This window comes from Salminus brasiliensis, chromosome 10 (assembly GCF_030463535.1).
Source record: "Salminus brasiliensis chromosome 10, fSalBra1.hap2, whole genome shotgun sequence".
NCBI lineage: Eukaryota > Metazoa > Chordata > Actinopteri > Characiformes > Bryconidae > Salminus > Salminus brasiliensis.
Window position 1 is genome coordinate 13,678,315 of NC_132887.1, and position 25,781 is coordinate 13,704,095.

The window sequence follows — 25,781 nt, forward strand, 5'->3', positions numbered from 1 at the left end:
GAAATTGACTTTTACTTTGATTTGATTTAGTTTATTTTTAAGATGCTGGCCAGCGAGGATTTCCTTTTTTTTATTATTATTAATTTTTTGTAGGCTATCTTTCTGTCATGCAAAGTGGGAAATGCACCTACCTGTAGCAAACAGACATGCTTTTTTTTTAGTCAGGTTTAATACGTGGTGCATTTGCCCTTCTGTATTAGCATCCAGATCTAACCTAGCTAACCTATTTAGCTACCTGCATGTGTGACCTCGACAAAGTCTTCCACAGCTCTGTTCTGGTACTGAGGATGAAATGGAGAGGACTACACATCTACAGCTTACTCCTAAATCTCTTTTTTAATCTATGACGTGGAGAGATTTGATATCAGTGGGCTTTCAGCGCCCCCTGCAGTTATAAAACTGTACAGCAACGCAAAGAAACAGTAGGGGAAAAAGTGACCAAGTTCCTTGTGTTTTATATTTGATTTAATTCTAGGCAGTGTTTAAATAATTATTTGTTAAAAATGATTGGGAAATGATTGAAGTTTTAAAAGAAGTGTTTTACTGTGCAGTACGCCACTATTACAGTGTTATTGTGTTAGCCATTGCGTTGCTCTGGGCAGCATAGCCTGCAATTCACACACATTGTCTCCAAGTCTCCATGGCCACTATGGGACAACACAGCGCCTCCTCCTCACTGAAGACCAGAAGTTGACCAGAGAGACGGTAAAAGTACATAGCTACGTTGTAACAGCATACGTTTATAAAATTATAAAGAGAAGGGCCACCAAGATGCATTAGCTACAGAACTGTGCAGACGTAGCCAGCTTACTAAATCCGCTCTCGTTTAAGGCAGACATGGTCAGAGCCAGAACCTACAAAGTCTCCTCCTCGGTGAAGGTGGAGCAGCTTGAAGCTGAACTGTCCTCACAGCTCCATGCGCTGAGGAGTGAAATTGAAAACAGTGAAACCATACCTGCAACATCCACCAGGTCTTACAGGTGAGATAGCTAACGCCTTCCAATAAGCCAGAAATCATCCTGCCAGGGAAAGACATGTAGTCGAATCTAATGTTTACACTATTGTTTCCAGCTCTGTTCACATTCCCAAGGATGTGTCTTACTTTCGCATGGAGAGGCAGCATGTTCTCCAGAGAGGACTGCAGGTGAGTTTACTCATGCAGTTATGTCTTGACTTTTTCATGCTTATAAAACTTTTGGGTGTCTTATTTTTTGGTGTTTCAATTTTGTGGAAGTCCAATTTGGGATGTGTAACCTGAGTGTTAATTATAGGTTGCAGGTGTGAAACCTTTGGTGTCCCAAGCAGAGGTCATTCAGAGAGAGCTGGAGAGCTGCCTGGGCCACGAATATACACATGAGAGCCTACCACTCTTACTGCACCAGGTAGACTGTAGGCAAGATGTCCAAGCATGGTCCTGGAGGTCTCAAACACATCTACACCATTAAAACTAAAGATGTGAAAGGTTTTTTTTCCCCAAGCAATGACATAGAAGAGCTACTTTTGTTTTCCAGAAGAACCTTTAAATGGATGGTTCTTTATGGTGCAGCACACTTTTAATTGGTAGATATCCCAGTGACTCTCTTGATTTCAGATGATTAGTGATATTTATCATGAACTCTTTCTGCGATATCCTTGGAAAATTGGAAATTTACTTGTAACATTTCAGGAATCTAGAAATTCTTGAGAAATATCTTGGATCAGAACGTGGGGAAAATCTGAATTTCATAAAGGTTTTAGCCTAAGAAATGCATTATCCAGTGAGATCTTTTCCATAATAAATAGCCTTTTTTGGATATTATTTTTAGAAGTAAGCTAACACACTTTACAGTGGCATATGAGATGACATGTTTGTGAGTAGTGTGGTGGAGTCTTTATTAAAGTTGCACAATTTTGGAAGATACAGTGGACAAAACTCACTGAACTAAACATTTTTCTTTTGAGTCTTGAGCTTATATTGTTGCAGAGAGAAAGGTTGGTCACGCTCACATATTTATTAGTTCTTTACAGATCGAGCATATCAGCTGGCACAGTTTAAATACCAGCTTATGTTGAGGTGGAAGAGATTCTGTCGGCATTCCGTCATCCTGGAGCAGCTGTATCCTCTATACAAGGTAGTCCACATGCACACTGTGTATGGTTCCTGTCATCCTGTGCATGCACTGTGTCTTTTAACGTGATTCTGTCGATTCTGTCTAGGACCACATGACTCACTTGACAAGTGAATTTGAGGATGCTATGCTAAGAGCTCACAGGCTTGCCGTGGCCAGAGAAAGGGTTCTCTTAGGCACTGGTAGCCCCATTAATGTGGTCACTCAAGAAGATGTGGTCATCTATTTACAGTGGCTCATATGCCACCTACACTCAGTCAAGACCGTTCACTGCTTCCTACATGTGAGTGCATGCCATGGACTGTGTACACATGAGTAATTCTGCCAGATTGTCTTATGAAACAGTTTACTAACAGTTTACAGAACTTATGTTAAATGTTTGATGTGTAGGTGCTTCACTATCTTCCCTTGTGGGAGAGGAGAGAGGCAGATGGGAGCAGTTTGCCAGACTTCAGCTCTCCTGGTGAATTGTCAGGTGAAGTAAACTTCACACTGGACTAGAATCAAAGACCTATTCTTAAATAACATGCAAACTGCATCTTATATGGAAGCAGATAAGGAACACAAATGCAGAGTGAGATAAAAACAGGAGTCCTAGAGGAGTGGTGCTAACAAGTAATGGAAGTGTATACCCCAACAATTACTTTAACCTCCTGAGACTTTTGATTGGTGTGCATTTTTAATTTCTCCTATTTGGGATTAGTTGGACCTAACTACTAAGTATAAAAGCTAAGCTTAGCCTTTGGACAGGGAGTCATTTTTGCAAAAACAATGCCTATTATTCTTCTAAACAATAAATAATAATTATCTCATGTGGTTAGGTAATTATTATAATAAGCACAGAAAACCCATATTTGCAATGACATGAAGTGCAAAAGCACTACATGTCATTTTGTACAATCAGATTCTTTTACTTTTGTCCAAAGGGTCAAAGTTTTTAGAAATTAAATATCATGGTGCAGAGAAATAGAAATGTAATGTCTCCATATGAGTATGCAGGGTCTCAAGAGGATAATGTCATTGTCCTGTCCCAACATTGTTCTCTCATTATCTTTCCAGGGATCTTTAGACCCTCATCAAAAGTTCCCTTGCACTCTGTAAAATTGGACGAATTCAAAGCTGAACTCCAACACCTGCTGTCACATTACAACATTCAGTACAACATTGAGTCCATCAGGACTTATGCTGACCAGATGGAACTCTTCAGCATGGTATTGTCAAACTATCAAATTTAGTGTGTAGTTTTAGATGGCAACTAACGACACACATCATAGGAGAAGCTTATAAAGATGTAGAGAAGATTTAGCATTACAGTAATCACTGTATTTTGCTGTAGGTAACCAATGAGTTCCGAACCATCTTTAAAAGTCAAGATGTGATGAATACCTTTCTGCAGTATGATAGCACGGAGGCTATAGATGCAAAGTGGGGAAGGAAGAGTCCAAACATGGCTCTCAGAAAGGAATGCAACTGGATCCCCCATATCCGGGTGTGTATAAACCTATAAAACAACCCTTCCAACAGTCCTATGGCTCTGAACTTTGACCTATTCAATCATGATGTAGAAGTGAACTGCTATTGCTTACATATTCAGGGTAGACTGTTAATTTGTGCTCCTTGGTTTCTAAAAAGGTGAAACCAAGGAGAGACCCCTGGCAACAGAAACAAATGTCCAAACTGAAAGAGATGAGATGTGTGGACGAATTCCTTCAGATGCACTACAGGTCCTGTGAGGTGAGTAAGTGACAGAGTTTCAGATGTATTGTATTGTGTATGTGTGTTGTGTTGTGTAGGTAGTTGCAGATGACCTTTATATAACCTTTTATCACAGTTTACAATATTTTTTTACTTTATTTTTTACTTACAGAGCATGTTAGTAACACTATACTAATACTGGGTCAAGCCTCCCATTTCTATTAAAACAGCCTAAATTGTTTGTGGCATGGATTTCACACAGTGGAAACATACCTTGGGAGATTCTGGTCCATGTTGACGGGGTTGCATCACACAATACCTGCAGATTTTTCAGGAGCACTTCCATACTGCAAAACCCCTGTTCTACCCCATCTCAAATATGTTTTTTTGGATTCAGATCTGGTGACTGGGAAGCCCACTGAAGAACACTGAACTTTTGTCATGTTAATGAAACCAGTTTGAGAGTACTTGCTTTTTGACATGGTGTATTATAATGCTGCAAGTAGCCGTTAATATGGCTTTCAATAGATGATTGATTAGGATTAACAGACCCAAAGTATGTCAAGAAAACAACATTACACCACCTCCACCTGACTGGATTGTTGACACAAGGCAGATTGGTTCTAAGGATTCATGCTGTTGGTGCCTAATTGTGACCCTACCATCGGTGCACCTCAGCAGACATTGTTTTTTCAGTCTTTAACAGTTCAGTCTTGGTGGGCCTGTGCCCACAGCATACTTAGCTTTCTGTTCTTGCCTGAAAGAAGAAGAACACAAGTTGGTCTTTTGCTGTTGTTGCCAACCTGCCATGAGGGTTCAAGGCAAGATGCTTCTCTGCTCACCACAGTTTACAGAATGGTCCATCTGAGTTACTGTAGCCTTTCTGACAGCTCTATTAAGTCTGGACATGCTCCGCTGGCCTCTCTCATCAACAAGTTGTTTCCATGTTTATTTATGTCACACATATTTCAGTTAAACTAACACATATTTCACTTAAAATAACAATAGATATAAAGCTATATATTATATATAGTCCCTAATTTCTTTGTCATGCTGTGTGGGCCCTGTTATGTCTCTTTTTAAGGTGTCAGATATCCACAAAGTTGCTGAAGTCCTAAAGCAGCATGCAGCTTTTGTCTGTGAGCCGGAATCGATGAAGTCTTTATCTGCGACCTCAAAGCTGACAGCAACGTCTGATGCCTCTAATTTATGGAGAAACATCTATAACATCTCACATCTTTCTCAGGCATGACACTGGTTGGATTCTGGATGAGTAGTGTTTGTGGTTGATGCTGCAGTTACAGCTAATTACATTCTTTCCACTCAATGCCAATGGTTTGAAAATTTCAGGAATCCAGTGCCAAGGTTACTCTACAAGAAAGACAGAAAAAGACTGAAAAGAAAAACCCGTGGTAATGTTTATAACACTGTTGCTTTCATAAATGGCCTTTTATTACATTAACTTGATTTAATTTTATGACATTCTTGTTATTTCTGTTATTACCTGTGTATTTGGTTAGTAGTAGAAACTGTAGGGCTGAGCAAATTATGTGAATTTAGATATGCTTGTAAAGAATCATCCTACATATTCTTCTGCAGCTACAGTAGTAAGGCTCAGTTCTTTGGTTTGAATGAAGATCTTGAGGATGCTTTTAAAGATTCTGCTGCATCCAGAGGAACATATGTGTCTCTTTTGTATCTGCGCCATCTCCGGATCAGAGAGCTAAAGGTTGAGTTTGGACCTCTACAGTTTTTATTATTGATGTTTTTGTGGACTTTTTACTTCTGGAATGTATTACCCTTAAAGTTCTAGACTGAAGTGATGCTTAATCACTGACGCTATGCTATCCTTTTGATACTGTAGCGTACGTGTCTAAGCATGCTGAACTACCTGCGCTCTGTGGAGAAAAGACTGGTAGTGGACACTGCGGGGCTGCAGGTGTTTGGGAGTGTGCAGGTGAGCAGTGCACAGGAAACTGGCTGGATGAATGCAGCTCGAGGAGGCAGTGGTTCGGCAGGAGGCCTTGGCTCACACCACTACATCTACAACACTCCTGCTGACTACAAGGTAGCAGACCAGCACGATTCCCTGTGGGCAGAACAAGCAGACACTGGCTTGCTTCTAAACAGTAGCAGGGCACCCTTGTGGGTGTGAATAAATAATACACCAGAGTTGGAAACACACAAAGAAATCTTAAAGAAATTATACAATGTTTTTCAACCTAATGTCTGTCTGCTGTGCAACATTTATGGCATTTAGCAGACTCACAAAAGGGCTTTCTTGTCCAATTAGAAAATAAACCTAGCTAGCTTATTGGCTATGAGTATAAACACTCTCTTAAGCTAAGAGACTGACAGAAAACAGGTGCTGACACATAGATACACAAGATCTGCTATGTAGATTAAAGTAGTGATTGCAAATTGTAAAATATATATGAAAGATGTTGATGGGTCAGGTATGAGCTGAATGTTTAGTTTTAAAAATGTTTTAACACACAAAAAGCCATTACAGATATTTATTTTCCCTCCCACTGTATTGTAAAATACATAAAAAACTGTAGTATATAACTGAAAAAATAGTAAATAGATTCGACATACATGGAGCTGCAATTTCAGTTAATGGTAAAACGATTACCATTAACTGAAATTGCAGCTCCATGTATGTGGAATCTATTTACTATATTTGACTGAAAAGAAATGCACTATCCTGTGACACTTACACAATAGATGTGTGGAATTAAAATTCTACATTGGGAGCATGGACCTTGGAACATGGAATTTGGCATTCGGAACATGGAATTTGGAACTCAGAACTCTAAATTCTAAATTCCAAAATTCCAAATTCAAGATCTAAGTTCCGAATTCCGAGTTCCATATTCCACATTCCGAATTCCAAATTCTAAATTCTAAATTCCATGTTCCAAGTTCTAAGTTTCAAATTCCGAATTCCAAGTTATGAATTCAAAATTCCATGTTCCAGATTCCATGTTCCGAGTTCTGAGTTTCGAATTCTAAATTCCATGTTCAGAGTTCCAAATTCTGAATTCCGAATTCCACCTTCCAAATTCTGCATTCTGAATTCCAAATTCCAAGTTCCGAATTCTGAATTCTGACTTCCGACTTCCAAATTATGATTTCCACATTTCAAATTCTAAATTCCGAATTCTAAATTCTATGTTCCGAATTCTAAGTTCTATGTTCCGAATTCCAAATTCTAAATTCCGAATTTCATGTTCCAAATTCTAAATTCTGAATTCCACATTCTGAAATCCAAATTCCATGTTCCGAGTTCTGAATTCCAGATTCCAAATGGTAAATTCCATATTCTGAGTTTCGAGTTCCGGAACATGGAATTTAGAATTTGGAATTCGGAATGTGGAATATAGAATTTAGAGTGTGGAATTTAAAATTTAGAATGTGGAATTCGGAATTAAAATTTAAATGGGGAGTATGGAATCTCCTTGCACCCCCCCCCCCCCTTAAATCGAGCTCTGGATGATGCACAGTACAAAGACATTATATCGGCGTTAAGTGTTCATAATGTTCTCTTTTCTGAATTTTCAGTAATTATGTATGTCTGTTTTTGATATTAAACACTTGTGAGTGGGTACTTTATTATTATGTAAGTAAGCTTTGATCTATGGAGTGTGCAAAATCTACTTTGACATTTTCCCAGGTACGTTGCACAGAGTTCATGGAGTTCGCTGAGGTGGAGAATCACAGTGACTACTATAGCACCGAGGGTCAGAATATCCATGTCCAGGATCAGAAAGGCCTTTACATTGTGTATGACGTAGCTCTGATGGACCTGAAGGACCTTGAAGACACACTTTTGCTTATAGCGTCACATTATATCAGCAGAAGCGGAGGTCAGAGCAGACAGTAGTCTGTGCTTTTTGACTGAATGTTTGAAATTAATTCATGTTTCATGTCACACAAATACATGTCTGGTGCAATTGTAATCTGTGAATCCTCTCACTTGCAGGAAGAGAACCCATGATTGTTTAGTTGTTGAACGTGTTAGTTCAATGTTTGTTATGGAATATTGGACATGCTTACATTGTTATGACTTAATGTAGTAATATTAACAGAGACTTCCAGTGGATCACTGAAATCTGGAGATGGTCATAAGTCCTGGGCTGGGCTGGATGTGGATCGAGTGGCTGTTCTGCTGGACATTTGGTCATGTGAGGCTGCTTTCCTAGAGCATAAGATAGAGGTACTGTTGAAGAAGAAATGTCATGTATTTCATGATCGGTTGCATGTATGATCTACCTTTTTATCTTGCTCTTATTTATATTTTGTTCACAGCTCTTGAATTGCTACTTTGAGGCTTACCACCACGTCACAGACCTAGAGGAACGGTTTAGTTTGGCCCAAGTCATTACAGACATAATGCACAGAAGGCCTCATCTGGATTTGGATACTGAGTATTTTGTACAAGCTTACAGGCAGGAGGTGGCCTGCATGCAAAGCCACCAGCAACTTATTAAATTAGTTCTAAATTCTCAGGTAATTGGGTTTTTGCCTTAGTGTTTTGCTGATTTTAGCTGTAGTATGGAATGAGTGGCAGTTTGCATATTAAACCTGTAACCACATTTCCTTTTTATTATACTTTCATTTTATTAGATTGATAAGCAGCGTGAGTACGTTGAGCGGATATGGAGAGGGGAGAAGAGGAGGAGCTGTCCACATGAATATGGTTTCCCTTTAAATTATGTACCAAAACAGCTGGTGTCCGTAGGTGGAAGTAGGTAAGGAATAGGATGATTTATAGAATACAGACTGAATGCCAGATCAACTGTGAGTCACTGAAGCTATCGATTCAAATTTTGTTTAATTCTAAGACTCTGTTTTCATAAAATTCAATAAGGTATGTGCTCATTATTTAGCCATAATGCATTTCTATATAGCTCCCTGCATGAGCTTTGTCACTAAGCTACTGACAGTAAAGCCAAATAAAGCCTGCAATGTTTATTTGCCCATATAAGCAAGTAATAGTTACAAGTCACTGGATGCTGTGAATTTGAGATATTCTTCCATGTAGTTCATTAACAGTAGGCCTAGGTTGCTTAGCAACATAATGCTCAAACATTACTTCATGAACAGCATAATTATTTTTATGACTTCAGTTCTGACTTTAGTTTGTGTGTGTATTGGATTTCTTGAGGATTAGGGAGTGTCCGAATTTGTTTGTGTTTCTAACGCTAAATAGTAAACTAAATAGTCCCTCCCTATATATACACTAATGAGGGGGTAGGGATCCATTACAGTCACAGCCATGGTGAAATCTTCTCCCAATGTTTAATTTTGCAGCCCAGCCCTGAAGAGTGTGTATCTGTTAGAGCTACACCCATCACTGTGCCTGGCCTCTGCAGTGTATGTGGCTCTGGAGCAAGCACATGCTGAGCTGTGTGAGCTGCATGGGGTCAGGAATGTGTCTGAGAGAGCCAGACTGGAGCACAAGATCCTTAAGCAAGCTCTGTTTCACTGGCATACCATGGCCCTTCCTGGAGTCTCCTACAGCCCACAGATCCAGAGAGATGTATGTGTGTAATTGTTCAGGCACCAGTCAAATGTGGCCACACCTGATTATTGATGAGTTTTTAGATTTGTTTACTGACTAAGAGCAACTTGCAGTCCTCGCTAATTCAGAAATGCTCTGAATCAGACTCTGAATCATTGACTATAAGAATCAACTTTTTGCTACCATATCCCACGCAGCGTTGTTAAAGACAATCAACATTATTTGCATGGTCATAATGTTTTGGACCACCAGTACACTCTCTGTCAAAACCTTGTATATCTCATGGTCACTCATACTGTATATTGAATGTTGTATTGTGCTGTGTTCTCCATAGTTGTTTTCAGACGTGCTCGTTGAAGACCCAACCCTGGTCCGAGAGATTGGCCTCTCTGTTTTGACGTCCGCAGAGGAGCAGGAGAGAAAGCAGGGCAGAGAGAGACAGATACTGGCAGTTGAAACATTCTCTAAACTTTTAGAGCTGGTCACCCTTCGGCACCGCATTATTGAATCGGCTACAGAGACTGAGCACCTGTCACAGTTGAGTCAAGATTTATTGAAAGACTAACAAACTAAATGTTTTAAAAACTTGTGTTACTACATGTTGGGCAATTGCATTATCTTTAACTGAAGGATAAGCACTACAAAAGGTCATTGTTAAAAAATATATTGTTACACAGCTTTTTGCAGTTTGCATTACATATATTGTTACGGGGGATCTTTGTGTACATTTGTAGAATGCATTCTGTGAGAAGTATATATACTTTTTAATCTGTGTTCCAGATTATACAGGTCATTTAGTCAGGAGATGGGTTTTGATGAATTCCATCTTTATATGCGGCCGGTGCAGTTTGAATTTGCTGGGAAGAAAGAAATTCCCAAACCGCCTCCTCTGTTTATCACCACTCTTCTCCAGGACAGCAGTTGTGTCGACAGGTAGGTAAGCCAGCTTGGAAGCCGTTGTGAGTACTTTGGCCCCCTCATAGACTTGTACAATTTTTTATATCAATACTAACTAATACTAACTAACTATGTGTAATTCTGTCTATGTCACAGGTATTGCCCATCTAGCCTTCCTCTCGGCATTCAGGAGCTTGATGAGAACCAGATAGGAAAATTCAGCTTCCGGTCTGAAGAAGCTGTGATAAATGTAATGAAATGCAGATGTATACGATCCATGATTGTAAAAAGTATATATACACGGTATGCTGTGTTTGCTTATACATCCGGTATGATTGCCTTTAGCTCATGAATCAGTCCAATTTAGAGAGTCTACAAGTGGTCTTGGCCTGCCAGGTCACTCAGAAGAACGCTGTGCTTGCAGCACTGAAGCAGGCCTCAGTTTGCTATTGGGCTGAGAATTCAGTCACATCTCCAAAAGCTCTAGAGTGTTTAACTCCAAAGGCATCAAGAGGTGCCTCAGGAACTAAAGACAGGTCAGCTTAAGATTCACTATACTTCCATACTATATACAATTACATATTTTTTTTCTAAACAGTTATGCACATCTATACTTTAACATATATACTATACTTCTATACTTTAACTAGGTTTATAAAAAATATGTAAACATAATATAATCCACCTGATAACAAAGAATAACTGTTGATTCAGGCTGGCAGGTGCCTTTGTGTCCATTCAGCTAGAGAAGGTCCATCTTCGGGATGAAATGCTGAACTTCTTTGTAAAGAAGAAGGAGCTGATGAGCACTCTGATGTCAAATCCAGTATGTAAGGTTTTAGTAACAGTTTTGATTCTCAGATAGACATTTGTAGGTGATAACCAGTTTGTTATTTTCCAAACAGGAAGAGGTAGTCAAAATCAAGAGGAAAATGATTCTGGAGTTCTGTAACAAGTATGTGCACTTTAAGTATACTTTTAAGAATATGGATTTAAGTGTATTTGTAATAACTGGCACAGATGTAGATTTGATATTTCATTATTTAAAAATCTGTCTTTTTAGATTCAGCCTGGTGATGTCTCAGTGTTGCATGAGAGGCCAGATTATTGCCCTTTGCTACAGCCTTACCTCACTGTTGGATCAGCTTCCTGATATTGGCCAGACTCACTTTGTTATTGGACAAGCCGGTGAGATCCGGAGTGGCGCAGAGGGGGAGAAGTGTTTTCAGCCTGACCCCAGGTGAGAGATAGTAGAGTTGCTGTAGAGTTTGAATTTTAGTTGATGTGTTCACTAGCCACAGTTACTTCATGTATGATCACACTTCAGTTCCTTACTTACATAACTACGTCCCCTCTATGTAGTCCAACTAATTAATCCTCTGGGCTACAGCTGAATTGATTCTAATTAATCAAATTAGCTACTTTAAGTTGCACCCATTGCTGACACAGATGTGCAAATGCACAGATATAGCTTGTCCCTGTAGAGAAGTCAATGGAATAGGACTCTATTGACATCATACATAATGCCAGGCATGGGCTAGAAGGCTTTAAAGCCCCCAGCATTGAGCTGTGGAGTGTTGGAACTTGTTTTTTGGAATGATGGTACTCTATCCAATGCGTATGGGATAAGTTGGGGAGTTGGAGTTGGGGTGGTGATCATCCAACATCCTGACCTCACTAACGCTTGTCACTGAATGCAATCAAATCCTCATAGCAATGCTCCAAAATGTAATAGAATGCCTTGTCAGGACAGTAGAGACAGTTTCTTCAACAAATGGGTTCCAAAATAATTACCAAGTAATGAGTCTAATAATTGGTCAGATTTGAGGCACTGGTGGAGAAGTGGTGTGTGAATCTGAATTTGATTTTTTCACAGGACATTTCAGGTTCGTCCCAGGCAGCTTTTGTCAGCAGATGGAAAGACTCTCCTAAATCTGTGGTTTATTCCCCACTACACTGATGTGCTCATTATGTTCAAAACACTGGAGGAGAAGGTGAGAGTAGCAGCTTTTATGTTTAGGTATTATAGAAATCCCAGTATTTCATTGTTGTAAAGGATTTATTTACATATTCTTATTAATACATAATTTCTGCTTATATATATTTTCATAGTTTCAGACAAATTTAGCACTGATAGAAAAATAGAAGCATCAGTATTAAATTGCCCTCTGTGGTGAAGAATGTATATTTGTGTTTGTTAGTGTGTGAGAGAACCAGACGATTGCAACCTTGTTAAGTGCTTTTCACAAAAGCTGCATGTTTTTATTCTTTTTTTAATTGCTTTTTCTTCCACACTTCTGAATTTTGATGTTGACCTGCCATGATTTTTTTAGTTAGATTTGTTCTGATTTTGCTACAGTCTTATGCAAATGTTTGGGCACTTCTGCACAAATTCAAAGTTTCAAAGGTTTTTTTTTTTTTTTTAATTTCACATATTGCAAAAAAAAAAAAAATTCTTACAATGCTGTATGTGCAAAAGGAATAGCACATTATTTACGTCCATCTTTACGTTTTAATATTTAAGTTAGTTTCCTGTGGATTAGGATTTGGTCATTTATTTATATTTATTCTCACACAAAAAAGGTAATTGAATAAGGAGCACCCAAACGTATCTTGCAAATGTCTGTATGTATTTGATTGTTATTAAGCAATGATTCCATGATACAATGCGTGTTTGTGTGTTGCAGGCATGTTGCCAAGCTCTTCAGCACACCCTGACGATTGTATCAGCTCTTCATGACATAGTGTTTTACCTGGTGAGCCTTGCTTCCCTGGGAAATACAAAAAGTTCTCTCGGCTCCAGTGGTGAACTTAAGCTTACTGCAGACTGGGGAGGATCAGAGAGTATCAGTAAGAGCATCAGATTCACTGAGATTTATGCATCGTCACAGGTTGACCAGAATGTCTTTTAACCCCCGTTAATTCTGTACTCTTATACAGGGGCTGAGCTATGGGACATTCAGCAGCAGACGGACTCTCTTACTGAGCCTGACAGTCCAGAGGTTGTGGGGCGACTTCTCCAGCTGCGCAGGGAGGTGCTGTTCCTGAGATTTGATGTGGCAGTACGTTGCATGATTCGGTGAGTGTGTGGCTGTAGGATGACACTCTTGCCACTGATGCCAGAATATAAAAGATTTTTTATATGGTAATAAAAACAAACCCTTACCCAAACCCTACCCCTAATCAAACAGTTTAAAACAGAAAGGATATTATAATCTCAATTCTGTCATCTAACTGCATCTACCCCTTCCTTCCTAAGAGAGGCTTTTCTTTGCTCTGGAAACATCAGTACCTATCAGAGTGTGAGTAACAACATGAGCCATGCCCTTTCTGCTCTGAGTGACAGCCTAAAGCATGGTGACTCTCAGCTTCCTCTGCCTCAACCACTGGATTCATGTAGCCCAGAGGTGGGCCTGCTCATTTACTTCGAGTTCAGTTATTAAAGTATCACACCTACTGTATGTGTTAGTTATACCATCTGAAAACTGTTGTGCCTAAATGTGATTTAGCCACCTGAGGACAGTGCATAGTGATTGTGTCACATTTTAACATTCTGTTAATGTTTTTTAGAGTCAAAGAATCTTTCCATGGCGATCATTTCTTGCTTGTCATGGGTGGCACCCTTTAGCCATGTGGGATATTTTGCCTATAGAATTCTGCATGCAGGTAATTGTTTCATTAATCTAAATGTTGTCATTTAGCCATGGTGTTTGTTTTTTATGTGTTGTTTTGTATGCTCTGGGCCTACAAAGTTAAAGTAATTACATTAAGTAATTAGTAATTACATTAATTACAAAGTAATGAGATACACTCTGTCAATTAGCGAACCTTTAAACTATGTTGGCGACCTCAAACTGTGATAAGGAATGTCTAATAGACTTGCTTATGTACACTGTGTGACACTGTTGTCTATAACAAAGACACAGTGTTGTTCACCTAAGGCGTCAAAGGTTAGTTCTGACTTTAAAACTTTTTAGATATGCTATGCTTGGTTTATGTATATGGTTCATGTTTTTTGCAGTTATACAACTGGTCACCGAGGTATAGAGTTCACATTTGATCTTTGGCCAAACCAATGACCATCTTTCATTGTCAACATGTAGAGAATGAGACCTGACATTGCAGTGTCCCTCCTCAGCTCTGCCTGTCTGGCCTGAACAACCGCAGCAGGATGGAGGCTAATGGAGCAATGCTGGGCGTTTCTCTTTGCCTTGATGACATGCTAAGGAGTGAGAGAGATGCAGCTCCTCTGCAGCTTCAGGGCCAAGCAGACTCTGACATCATCATGGAGAGTGATAGTGAAGTATAGTGAAGTAGTTTTAACGCTGCATAAATAAATGTACAACTCTTTATCTGTGTGAGAAAGTGTGATTTTTCAATATCTCTCTGTAACATTAAAAGCTCAGTCTTTTAAGTAAGTAGTTTTTAAGTGGTAAATGTTTGAGAGGAAAAATTGACTTTTTTCTTGCCATTCTTTGTAAGCTCCAGGACTTTACAGATGATGTGGAAATTGTGAGCAGAAATCCAAAAGAGATTATGTCTAAAGCCCACAATCCAATTCAGTCCCTCACCCAGCAAAAAGGCTTTTTACTACTCTGGAAGCAACTGGAAGTCTTCAAAGAGAGCTGGGCACAACAGCAGCTGGGAGTAGAGCAGATAAATTCTGCAAAACTCTTCAAAGTGTTTTCCCGTCTTTATAGGTATTTGCAAATATTTCAATTCCTTCATAGCCACACAGAAAACAGTGAGAATATTTTTTTTTTGGGGGGGGGGCAGTAGCATCCCAACACCATTTCACAGCTAAACGCACTTGGAGGTGAACACTAATTGCCAGTTCTGTTATGTCGGCATTAGCTAGAATCGGGCTTTCTCCAGAAAGAGCAGTTATGGCCAGTTATGCTCTCTGGGGCTCACAGGCATAGATATTAATAGAAATGTTACAATTCTGATCAATATTTATAGATCCATATTCTATATTTTCTTGTATTATATTTGATCTAATTTTAACAAAAATGTTTTCCAGCTTCTGGTCACCATTCTGTCACTGTCACTGTGCGTAATAGACCAATACACTATATGTCCAAATGTTTGTGGACACCCATCTAATTAATTAATTCAGCTGCTTTAAGTTGCACCTATTGCTGATACAGTTGTGCAACTGCACACACCACTAGTCTAGTAGTACTGCCAAAAGAATAAGACTCTTCTCTCTGGAGCAGATAAACATGAATGTATTGACACCACACCTAATGCCAGGCATGGGCATATAGCCCCTCAGCATTAAGCTGTGAAACAGTGGAACTGTGTTCTCTGGAATGATGGTGCTCCATCCAGTATTTTAGGGATGAGTTGGGGAGTTGGTGAGGTGAGGTGGTGATCTAACATCCTGACCTTACTAACACTTGCTGTTGCTGAATTCAATCAAATCCTCACAGCAATGATCCAGAATCTAGTAGAATCTCTTTGTAATACCCTTGATTGGGAAAGAAACAATAAATGAGCATGTGTCCCAATACTGTTGTCTGTATTGTATATATTTAAATGACCATTTCATTAATTGTGTGTGTATAATTTGTTGATATGATGTGTGAGTAAAGTAAATATATGATTTAATATTTCAGAATGGAGATTTATTATCCCAGTATGCGAGCTCTGGCTCAGCAGATGGAGAAGGAGCAGGAATATGAGGCTTTGCTTTCACATAACCAGTCCTTCCAAGCCCCGCCAGGAGCTACGGAGGTTGACGTCAAGACATGGCAGGTAGATGTCCTTGTACATTTATTTAGCAGAATTGTAATAGTGTGCTCAGTCTGCTTTTCTATGAGACATTTCAGGTATTCTAATTTCACAATTAATGCTTTAAAATGTACTTAATTACCTTATTCATGTTTTTGTTCTCTTCTGTTTATGTGTGGGGAGCAGCTGCTCAGGCTGTTGGAGAGCACAGAATGTGACATGATCAGAGCGGTTCAGAGGAGGATTAACAGGGAGTTGACTCTGGTGATGTCAGAGCGAGCTCGGCATGACACGGCCCTCCCCTCAGGTAAGCCACGCACTCTTCTGCTGAGCCCGCTTATCAGAAAGCAGCCCCCCGCTGCAGGAAGCTGGAAACTGAGCCTGAAATTCACAACAAACTGTCAGTTTGAACTTAAGGAACATTAGGTGTATAAATTCTGAAGTATGGAATCAAATTCATTCACGTCCATCATAGAAATACACTGATCAGGTTTTTTATGGTTGATTCAGATTCTGATTTATTTACACTGTACAATTTTTTTAAGGAACAGCAGCAATAATTGTATTGGTTCTTTATCTGAAACTTGCACTTTATGATCTAAACACTGATGTGGAAAACACTGGTAGATGCTGTAATGTATGGGCAAGGAGGAACAGCATGGCCAAAATAAAAGTAAACCCTCATCCATATAAAAAATAGTCCATCCATATCATTGCTTTTTGTAGGAATACCTCATATCGCTTTATAGAAGAAGAAAAAATGGCCTTAAATAGACCTGATATGTTTCAGGTCTATTTAATAGTTCACAAATTGGAAAAAAAAGTGTTGTTCTGTTTTTGTTTACAGAGCTGTGGAAAAAAGCATCCATGAAACACTGCCTGTCTCTAGAGAGGCCACAGATAGTAGAGAACTTTGTCCAGCAGTTGATGGGTGGAGGAAAAGAAACAGAAGGACAGGTACAGAAAATTCAGCATACTCTATCCTCTTTTCTGATATTCCCTATATTGAACTAGAGATGCTCAATTGCATTTCTTTTTTTTAGCATTTCTTTGAAATACATTATTGGCATCAGACAAATGGTTTGATTTCACTGATTTTGCAAACCTATATTTTATGATGTGTCTGTTGAACTCCAGAAGAGCAGTGTTTAGGTAACGCTTGGCTACTGGGCTAAAATATCTGCATTTAATTATTTTATTGCATTTGCAATTTATGTACCCCAAAAATATTGCATATCGCATATTAACATTGATTTATATTTTTTACATTGATGTATCTCTAGATATAACACTATAAATGGTAAAATGAAGCATTTGGAGAGGAGAGTGAAGAGGTTTCATGTGTAGGTGTATTAAAGCCGTATTTAAGGTTCCCACTGATGATATTCGTGGCAGGTGGTGTTCTCCACAGCCCACCTAAAGAAGTGTGTGACACAGCTGGGTTGTGCTGTGATGGCCCGTGAGCGACAAAGCTTCCTGCTTTACTCTCAGTTCTATGAGCAGCTCTTACAGCAGCAGGATCAGCTACTCTGTCAGAGAGAGCAGGTATCACTCTATTCACCTCACTGTTCATTCAGTGTTTCATCAGCAAGATTTTATCATTTACTACAGTGTAATCCTCTAGGATGTGAAGGATCTTGAAGCTGCAGATCTACAAGCAAATGACCCCTACAGCAAGGTAAGCTTAGCACATTCAAGACTTTAGGGATGTTTGCATACATTTTGGGTTCACCGTGTTAAGATTGTATACACAGTAAGTAATAAGAAATTAGCAAACAGGGGGGTGGATGTTTTGGCAGGTGGGTGGGGTTCGGGTGGGGTTCGGGTGGATTGGCGGAAGACTACGTGAGCAAGTGTATGGTTGAGTGGGCTGATGGAGCCCTGAGGATTACTTTGGATTCTAAAGTAGCAGCGAGTTGATCAGAAAAATGACTGATTAGCTGCCCTTGCAGGCCGCAGAGCTATGCCATGGCATGATGGCTGAGGCCATAGCCCTTCGTGCCCGAGTTACTCAGCTGGAGGAGGAGCAGAAATGTGTCCAGCAGCAGATCAGCCTTGAGCACAGGCAGCGATATGACTCACTGCTTCGTCAGCTCTTCTCAACATGCATTCAGCTGAAGGTGTGAATATTCACTTATCTAAATTCAGCAGAAGTATTTCATTTTAATTCACATTCACCTCCAGGCTCCTTAGCTGTCCAAGTCTCTCTGGTAAACAGGCGAGAGTCGACAAATATCATGTCAGAATGGACCATGATGTGAAGGAGCTGGTCAGCACAGTTAGACGTGAAGGAGTGGACAAGATCATTAAGTTAAGGAACAAGCTTTCCATCACCAAAGACAGTGATGATCTGACAAGCAAACTTTCTGAGGTTAGACACAAACCAGTCTCATAAATCACAGATAAAAGCCTGCCAGTGTTTTTACATTGTGTTATTGATCTGCTTCTTCACCAGAAAGAGATTTTAGAAGATCTCTATTCGGAAAACAGTAAACTGTCTGGACTTCTCTACAAATTAAGAGCTTTCCACTACTGGAGGCAGGTGATTGGGCAGGCCAAACTACAAAAGGAGCTACATCAGTGCCAACAGGTATGCAAGGCTTCATTAAATATATAGAATATTAAAAGTATTTGGACACCTATTCATTCCCTATTTCATTTGAAATCAAGGGTGGGACATATAGTGTATAACATTATAATGCCCACACTAAGCTGTTTTACCATTATACAAATTTAATATCTCCATCGCCATATGTTTAGAGTGAAATATCTTGTAAACTGGAAGCTTTGAGAGTGAAGATGACATCGCAGGAAGGAGAGATGATCGTAAAGCAGGAGCTTGAAGCAGTGAAGTTAGCTATGCTGCAGTGCAAAACTGAGTATGAACACATAAAGCGACAAATTGTTAAGCAGGTACAGTCCCATACCATAAGACTAGCCTTTCGACCTACATATGCCCCTTTTCATACACCAATCGATGTACACATTATTGATAAAGTTAGTCACAGTTGTTTTATGACTGCAGACTCAGCAATTACAGGACGTGGAGCACTCGTCAGCGCAGGAGGTGCAGAGCCGGCAGGACCTGGAAAGTTTCCGCTTGCAGAGTGTGGAGCAGCTACAGGAGGACATGGAGCAGAGAGAAAATCAACTCAGGGCCCTCAGTGCCCAGCTAGAAAAGACCAGCAGAGAGAGTGAGCTCCAGCAACATCACAGTCACAAACAGATTAAAAAGGTAGTTCAGAGTTTTCTTTGTATATGAAACCATGTAATATAAAACATTCATTACCATGCCTATAACTGCCCATGTTAAAAGCAGGAAAAAGGCCTTAGGGTGTAAGTTGTGATGGCTTCTGATGTGTGTGTGTGTGTAGCTCCAGTTTTGTAGTCAGCTGGAACAGTTCAGTGTGGTTTCAAGGGAGCAGACAATTGAGAGAAGAGATGGTACAAGGACAGCGTTAGCTTTTTTTCTAGCGCGGATCCTCGCTTTGTCGTTTGGCGAATTTTAGCTCCCTGTCCGCAGACACTGACACACGAAAAGCTGTGTACGCAAGGCCTGGTTCACGTAGCATCCTGTATGGTGATGTATTGCTTCCCACTATTAACAACAAAAAGTCTCCTGTCACTGCCATTGTGTTTGACCATTTCACCTGCTGTGACCATGGGTTTGGGAAATAGGCTGGGTTTCTATCAATTTTGGGGTGTACCTGGGGGTGTAAATGTAAGGAAATGTTGGTTCTGTCAGTCCTCCGTTCACAGGCGTACCCAGCAAGCTGATTGGCTCTTTTTGTTAAAGGGTGGGACAGCACTTTAATACTCTCCATTGTACATGTTTTGTAGGTGCAGAACAAGCTTAACCATGAGCGCAGTCTAAAACTGGAGGCATTTCAGAGAGTGGACAAATTACAGCACCAGATCCACAGTATGGAGACAGCACTGTCTAAGCATTTCCCTACTTCAGGTGCTCACAGATTTGACATTTTTACCATTCATTCATATGTGTCATTTATATGACTAGACCTGACACAGTGCTCTTTTTTCTACAGTATGTAAGCCTGCTTCCACAAGCAGAACCAGTGATAGAAAAAAAAATTCAGCTGGTGAGATGAACTCTTTGGGTCACTATATGTGATTTAATATTGAACTTAAAGTAAATTACATGTATTGTTTGTTTTTTTTCTTCTTTTTCCATTCAAAAGTTGGTGGCCTTATAGATCGCACATCTGAAGACACTGATACTGAGACTGCACTTAGGCCGATGACAGCTTGGAGGGACTCTGGGACACTACTTGAGAGACCAAAAACAGTATGTTTTTTATTATTATTTTATTAAAATCACAAAACAAATGTCATCCAGTTCCAAAGAAGAGAAATAATTTCATATCTAAGCAGACTTCAGAGGCTGATGTAAAACATTTTTGCCCTAATTCACAGGCCCCACGGCGCCTTCGTACAGAGATTGCAGACATGCTGTTACCCTGCCTACCAGACAGACCCCTTTCACCTAATCCTTACAAAACACACCAACACCTTAGACTGGGTCACAAATAAATTCATATTTTCACTGTGCTTGAATTCTACCAAACATTTTGATTGCGTTTACACAAATGAATAAACAACAAGCACTTGTAGTTTTAAAATGTTAAATAGATATGTAGGACCCTTTCACTCATACAGGTGTGGTATTGCTTTGGCGAGTGTGCCATCATGCCACAATCAATAAACTTACGTAGTTTAGTTTACAGTTTATCAGTTGTTTTGTTGTTCTTAGTCGTTAGACTTGTAGCAACCTGATGATCGAGTCATATGATGTCATTATCAGTAGGCCAATTAAAACATATCCACTGAAACAGTAGGCCTGTTTAACCATTTTCAGTTTTATTGAACAAACTGATTTAATAACCCATAGGTGATTTATAAGCGAATGGGAGAATTGTCTGTAGTGTAATAAATACACAGACAAATACAGTGCTTTGAAGTTACAGCATCAGTGTACATAAAGTGCCAGATAAGTAAGTATAACTAGTATAGTATAACTGAAAGGCAGTTATTTAAGTGTGCACTTGTTGCTGAAAGTAGGTAAATGAAGCCCTACAGCTGAGATGTAATAATTTTAGACAAGTGGAATCTATGTCTTAACATTTGAATCAAGTCTACACGGATTCCAACAAATCTAAATGTGCACGTTTGCTCTGTTGATACACCACCAAAGTAGGTAACCTGCTGGACAGTAATTGTGATGTAGAACAGTCATATTTGAGGCTGTTCCGAAACAAATTACATCACTGAAGGAATAAAGAGAATAAAAGACAATAACTGTGTGCAATTATTGCAGAGATACAGTGCACATCTGTACAATGATATTAATCTACACTTGATTACAATGTGTAGTTCTTGATAATTTTATTTAATGACATCACAGTTATTGTGCCTTAGTTTATTTACTTTTGGCATCATAAACACAAATTCAGACACAGGTAGGTAAACAGAGGCAAAATAATTGTGGTGCAATCAGTGCAGTGCAGATATATGATGTCATAACTGTAATGCCAATGATGCAGTTACTACCAAAAGAGACTGCCAAATGAGTGTCAAATGAGTTACAATTATTGTGACGCGAATGACAATTACTGACGAACGTAAGTACACTGAGGGGCAATAATTGTGATGTCATTTATGAGAAAATGCATGTTCATGAAGTCTATAAATTTCAGTGTGAATTTCAAAGTGAAATCCTAAAAATAAATCAAGTTTAATTATGAAGCTCAAGCAGTCTTCAGTTCTGTGGGGCCAGGCTGGTGGTATAGAGGTATGACACTGTTCCTGCCTGAATCTGAAACGTCTGTCCTTGGATCTGACCACTGGGGATCTGCTCACTGGTCTGGCTGATGGAGATCGGCTGGCTGGTTTGACTGCTGATGTGGATGGCGCCAGTGTGACTCTGGCCATGCTGCTCTCTAGTGATGTCCACCTCGCCAGCAGGGGGCTCCTGTGTAACAGAAAGCTGTGGTATGGCCTGCTGGATCACCTGCAGCTGCTGAAGCGGCCTTGGGCTTATTTGCAGCTGTTGGGGAGCTGTATGCTGAACCTGTAGCTGTTCCATAGCCTCTTTAGTCAGAGTGATAACATGCATTTGCTCTGACTGGCCACTACTCACCTGACCTTCTACCACACTGATGGTCTGGATCTGGCCGTTGGGGTCCAGTCCATCCTGAGTGACCAAGGCCAGGTTCTGGACATGCCCTGAAGGCTGTGTGAGTAGAGTGAGACTAGGGTGGGCTTGTCTGGCTGCAGCCAGCTCCTCAGGGGTACCCTCAGTGGTGATGATGCTGATGGCTGGCTTCTGGCCCTGGACCAGGTTGATGTTGTCTACTTCGCTGGTGACCACTAGCTGGATCTCCTGATCTGGGTGGTACTGCTGAAGCTGCAGGATGCTGTGCATCTCCTCAGTTTCTGCTGTTGTCTCCACCTCAGTGCTTTCAGCCTCTGTAACTGGCCTCTCCTTGTTGTGAGTTTTAACATGTGCTTTTAGGTTGTCCAGGCGGGCGAACGGCAGACTACACACAGAGCAGGTGAAGGGCTTTTTCCCCGTGTGAGAGGCTACATGGCGCCTTCTGGCACTTGGATCAGAGAAGGACTTGTTGCAGATGTTGCATACATATGGTTTTTCCCCCCTAAACAGATTGCGATCAAGGACAAGATACAGGTCAACACCAATACATCAATGCTGATAATATAAATGATTTGTCCTGAAATTGTACAGTGTACCTGTGGATTCTGATGTGTGTCTGCAGTGTGCTCTTGGCTGTGAAACACTTCCCACAAATCTCACAGGTAAAAGGTTTCTCACCTGCAACAGCAATTATACTAGTGTAAATTCTTCCTGTATACCTGTGTGCTTTTTCAACTGAAATAATACGGTTGAAGGAAATTAAATTAACCAAGCCATGTTTGGTTGTCTAAAGTTTGTCAATTTTAGTTTTGTTGTATTTGTGTATTTTATTAATCTACCTTGTCAGTTAGCCTTGCTTTTCTTATGTCTACTTGTCAATAAATGCATGTGTACAGCTGAGGGGGACTTGCGACTGAATGGTACATTTAACACATTAAAGGCTATTTGTAAGAGACAAGTATCAAGACTAGTCATAGACTATAGTTTTCTTTTAGTGGAAAATGTACATTCAAAATTCTGTGTAGTCCAGGACAAGTTTTAATCCCTGTCAAGCAAATTGACCTAAGAATCTACACTCATATGACATTACATTACATCATTATGTCTTCTAAAACTGTATCCCACAATATTATCTATAAACATGGGCAAACAGTAGAAGCAGTCATATTAAAGCCTGAATTTTATCTTTACAATTGGTTACTTTATACCTTGGTGTGTTCTGAGGCAAGTGTGTAATGATTTAGGCCTGTATCATGGGGTAGGAAATCAGACTACACCTATAAGCATGAGCTTCATTAAATACTTCTTGTCAAGGTCACCTGTGTGTGTCCTCATATGCTTCTTCAGTTGTGCTGCGTCCATAAACCTGTGATGACAGTGTGCACATTCAGGTAGTGCTTTGCCTGTGTGAACACGGTAATGGCTCTTTAACTGCCTTTTCTGACTGTAGGTTTTCCCACATTGATCACAGCTAAAAGATTTCTTTTCTGGAAAAAAGAAAAGACCAACAGTTGTATGTCAACATATGCCTTGTATAATGTACAGCTGTGATGTGATATGACTGTACAAGACTGGGGACTGAAATAACACAGCTTTATGTACCTGTATGCAGATTCATATGCTCTTGCAGGGAGTGCTTGGTGGACAGAGCTTTGGAGCAAATATTGCAGATGAATGGCTTCTCACCAGTGTGCATGCGCTGATGAACCAACAGTGTGTGTTTCTGCGTGAAGCAGTTCCCACAAACGTGGCACTTGAAAGGTTTTTCACCTGCAAAAAAAACATATTCTTAGTGAGGCCTATGTTGGAACCTAATGAATATTCATGCACATAAATAAAAAAAAAAAACACCACCAAAGGAAGTTCCATCCAGAGATTCACCTGTGTGGGTTCGTTGATGTATTTTTAAAAACAGATGGTTTTTGAAAACTTTGCCACAGTCGTCACAGCGTGGCTCTGTGGCTGGATATTTCCTTTTCCGTCCTCTTTTTCCTTGCACAGTTCCTTCACTAATCTCATTTCCCAGCTTGTAGCTTTTTAGCTTCACTGGCTGCCTTACTTTGCGTTTGCTATGCCGTGCTCGGTCATCTTTTGGGTCATAGTCCGCATCATCACAGTCCCTTTGAGGGGGATTTGAATCACATGGAGGTTCTGCAGCCTCTACAGAAGAATCCTCAGTCATTTGTTTTGTACCTCCGCTCTGTGATTCAGCAGATCCGTTCTGCTTTTGGTCCGGGTCCTGAACCTCTGAGCCTGACACTGGCGTGTTCATGTTCTTCCTTGGGCGCCCTCTTTTGCGCTTTGGATGGATCCCAGCTGTGCTCGTGTCACCACTTGCCCCCTCCGAAGAAACGTCCCGCACTGTGGGTGATCTGCTCAAGGGAACTTTTGTATGGGCTTTAACTAATTCACTGATGTCCAGCAAACGAGCCACATAAAGCAGCTGCTCAGTGTTGCTCTCCTCCACCGACACGCTCGCACTGTAGATGAACTCAAGCACAGATGCAAAGGTCTTCGCATGCATGCCATCTAACCTGTAGATGGACTGGCTGAGCTGGTCTTCGGAAGTGAACATTAATGAGAAATATTCGCTGCTTGCAGCCAGTAGAGCCTTATGTGCCTTGAAATGTACATCCTCAACAACGAGAGTTATGTCGCAAAGAATGTCTCTCTTTCTCAGCGTGTCAAATTTATTAAGGATAGAGTCCTTATGGGTTTTTGAATGGAAGGCCATGACATTAGAAGCCTGAGGTTGTGGGGTTTTAGACATGCTGGTTTGGATGACTAGAGACCTACATGTTCAAATCAGGCAAACAGAAAGAGAGGTTAGAATAGCTTGAGATATGTTCATGACACTGTTGCAATAGAACAACATTCACACTCGATCAGACCATTCAGAAGGGTTCACTGTCATCCTGGAAAAATATGTTTTCATAGGATAAACCAGTGCCCTCCATAGTAGAACATAGACACTGTACCCACTCACTGCAGATTCCAGGCTTTCAGGCCTGTACAGTTTATGGAGAACAGGGTAGAGCATCTCATCTGACTTATCTTAACCTATGACTCTTTTCCCTACATCTCTGTAGAGCAGTGCCTGTGTTTTTTACACTACTATGTTTGTCCTTGTAATGAGCCTTACTACAATATCTGTCTATAAACCTGTTTTTACTGGGGTTTAGAACTCATTGTGTAAGAGAGGTGCTTTGTTTTAGACATTTTACCTGTAGATCATAATTTTTATCTAAAAGTGTGTTTTTTTTTGTTTTTGTTCTTCTCTCTGGTGCTGTCTAGTATTTATTTCCCCAGTGTGGTACTAGAATACACAGCAGTTTCATATATTGTATGTGTGTTGGTGGACAGTTTTAATAAAAAAGCTCAAAGCTCTTCTATGTCTGTTCCTGACTCCTTTGCCCTGTCTTCACTGTCTCAAACATTTAATGTCATAGGTGACTGATTCAGCACCATACAGTTCTCAAGACCAAAGGTAAGGCTGTAACACTTGCCCATCATCACAGTACACTAAAGTACACATGCACTAAATGTGAGTTTTGGACTGGTGGCTAGTGTCTTTGCCACAGATGTAAATGCAGAGGTCATTTAGTCTCGGTTTTAATTAAACTCACACTGGCAGTAGAAGAATTCA

At 40.1% G+C, this 25,781-nt stretch overlaps 2 protein-coding genes across 2 annotated transcripts; one reads left to right on the forward strand and one right to left on the reverse strand.

Annotated features, from left to right (window-relative positions):
* The first annotated feature begins 606 nt into the window (after positions 1 to 606).
* On the forward strand, positions 607 to 21,279 carry LOC140564153 (uncharacterized). The gene is made up of 47 exons (XM_072689312.1): positions 607 to 705; positions 832 to 980; positions 1,072 to 1,144; positions 1,272 to 1,382; positions 1,998 to 2,111; positions 2,197 to 2,391; positions 2,499 to 2,583; positions 3,168 to 3,319; positions 3,445 to 3,597; positions 3,741 to 3,842; positions 4,888 to 5,049; positions 5,154 to 5,215; positions 5,403 to 5,532; positions 5,668 to 5,871; positions 7,480 to 7,672; positions 7,895 to 8,022; positions 8,115 to 8,315; positions 8,433 to 8,557; positions 9,120 to 9,348; positions 9,665 to 9,867; positions 10,111 to 10,263; positions 10,384 to 10,477; positions 10,573 to 10,763; positions 10,942 to 11,053; positions 11,133 to 11,182; positions 11,291 to 11,467; positions 12,104 to 12,221; positions 12,915 to 13,077; positions 13,168 to 13,306; positions 13,487 to 13,634; positions 13,798 to 13,893; positions 14,366 to 14,530; positions 14,710 to 14,927; positions 15,849 to 15,987; positions 16,150 to 16,270; positions 16,811 to 16,920; positions 17,359 to 17,508; positions 17,588 to 17,641; positions 17,916 to 18,083; positions 18,182 to 18,334; positions 18,419 to 18,553; positions 18,724 to 18,876; positions 18,989 to 19,198; positions 19,804 to 19,924; positions 20,010 to 20,063; positions 20,163 to 20,269; positions 20,398 to 21,279. Exons 2-47 carry the CDS (start codon positions 838 to 840, stop codon positions 20,512 to 20,514), a joined length of 6,381 nt encoding a protein of 2,126 aa, XP_072545413.1. The 5' UTR covers positions 607 to 705; positions 832 to 837; the 3' UTR covers positions 20,515 to 21,279.
* zbtb24 (zinc finger and BTB domain containing 24) lies at positions 20,276 to 24,923 on the reverse strand. Its single transcript, XM_072689313.1, has 5 exons — positions 24,017 to 24,923; positions 23,738 to 23,905; positions 23,455 to 23,622; positions 22,732 to 22,813; positions 20,276 to 22,637 (listed from the first exon to the last, which is right to left on the reverse strand). The coding sequence occupies exons 1-5, from the start codon at positions 24,903 to 24,905 to the stop codon at positions 21,740 to 21,742; spliced, it is 2,205 nt and encodes a 734-aa protein (XP_072545414.1). The 5' UTR covers positions 24,906 to 24,923; the 3' UTR covers positions 20,276 to 21,739.
* Positions 24,924 to 25,781: the final 858 nt, after the last annotated feature.

Coding starts and splice junctions, on each gene's coding strand:
- zbtb24 (XM_072689313.1), bottom strand. CDS start 24,905: ATGTCTAAAACCCCACAACCTCAGGCTTCTAATGTCATGGCCTTCCAT. Junction 23,623..23,737: donor GCATATGAATCTGCATACAG/GTACATAAAGCT, acceptor TCTTTTTTCCAG/AAAAGAAATCTTTTAGCTGT. Junction 22,814..23,454: donor GCATATGAGGACACACACAG/GTGACCTTGACA, acceptor TTGCTGTTGCAG/GTGAGAAACCTTTTACCTGT.
- LOC140564153 (XM_072689312.1), top strand. CDS start 838: ATGGTCAGAGCCAGAACCTACAAAGTCTCCTCCTCGGTGAAGGTGGAG. Junction 2,112..2,196: donor AGCTGTATCCTCTATACAAG/GTAGTCCACATG, acceptor GATTCTGTCTAG/GACCACATGACTCACTTGAC. Junction 15,988..16,149: donor TTGACGTCAAGACATGGCAG/GTAGATGTCCTT, acceptor TGTGGGGAGCAG/CTGCTCAGGCTGTTGGAGAG.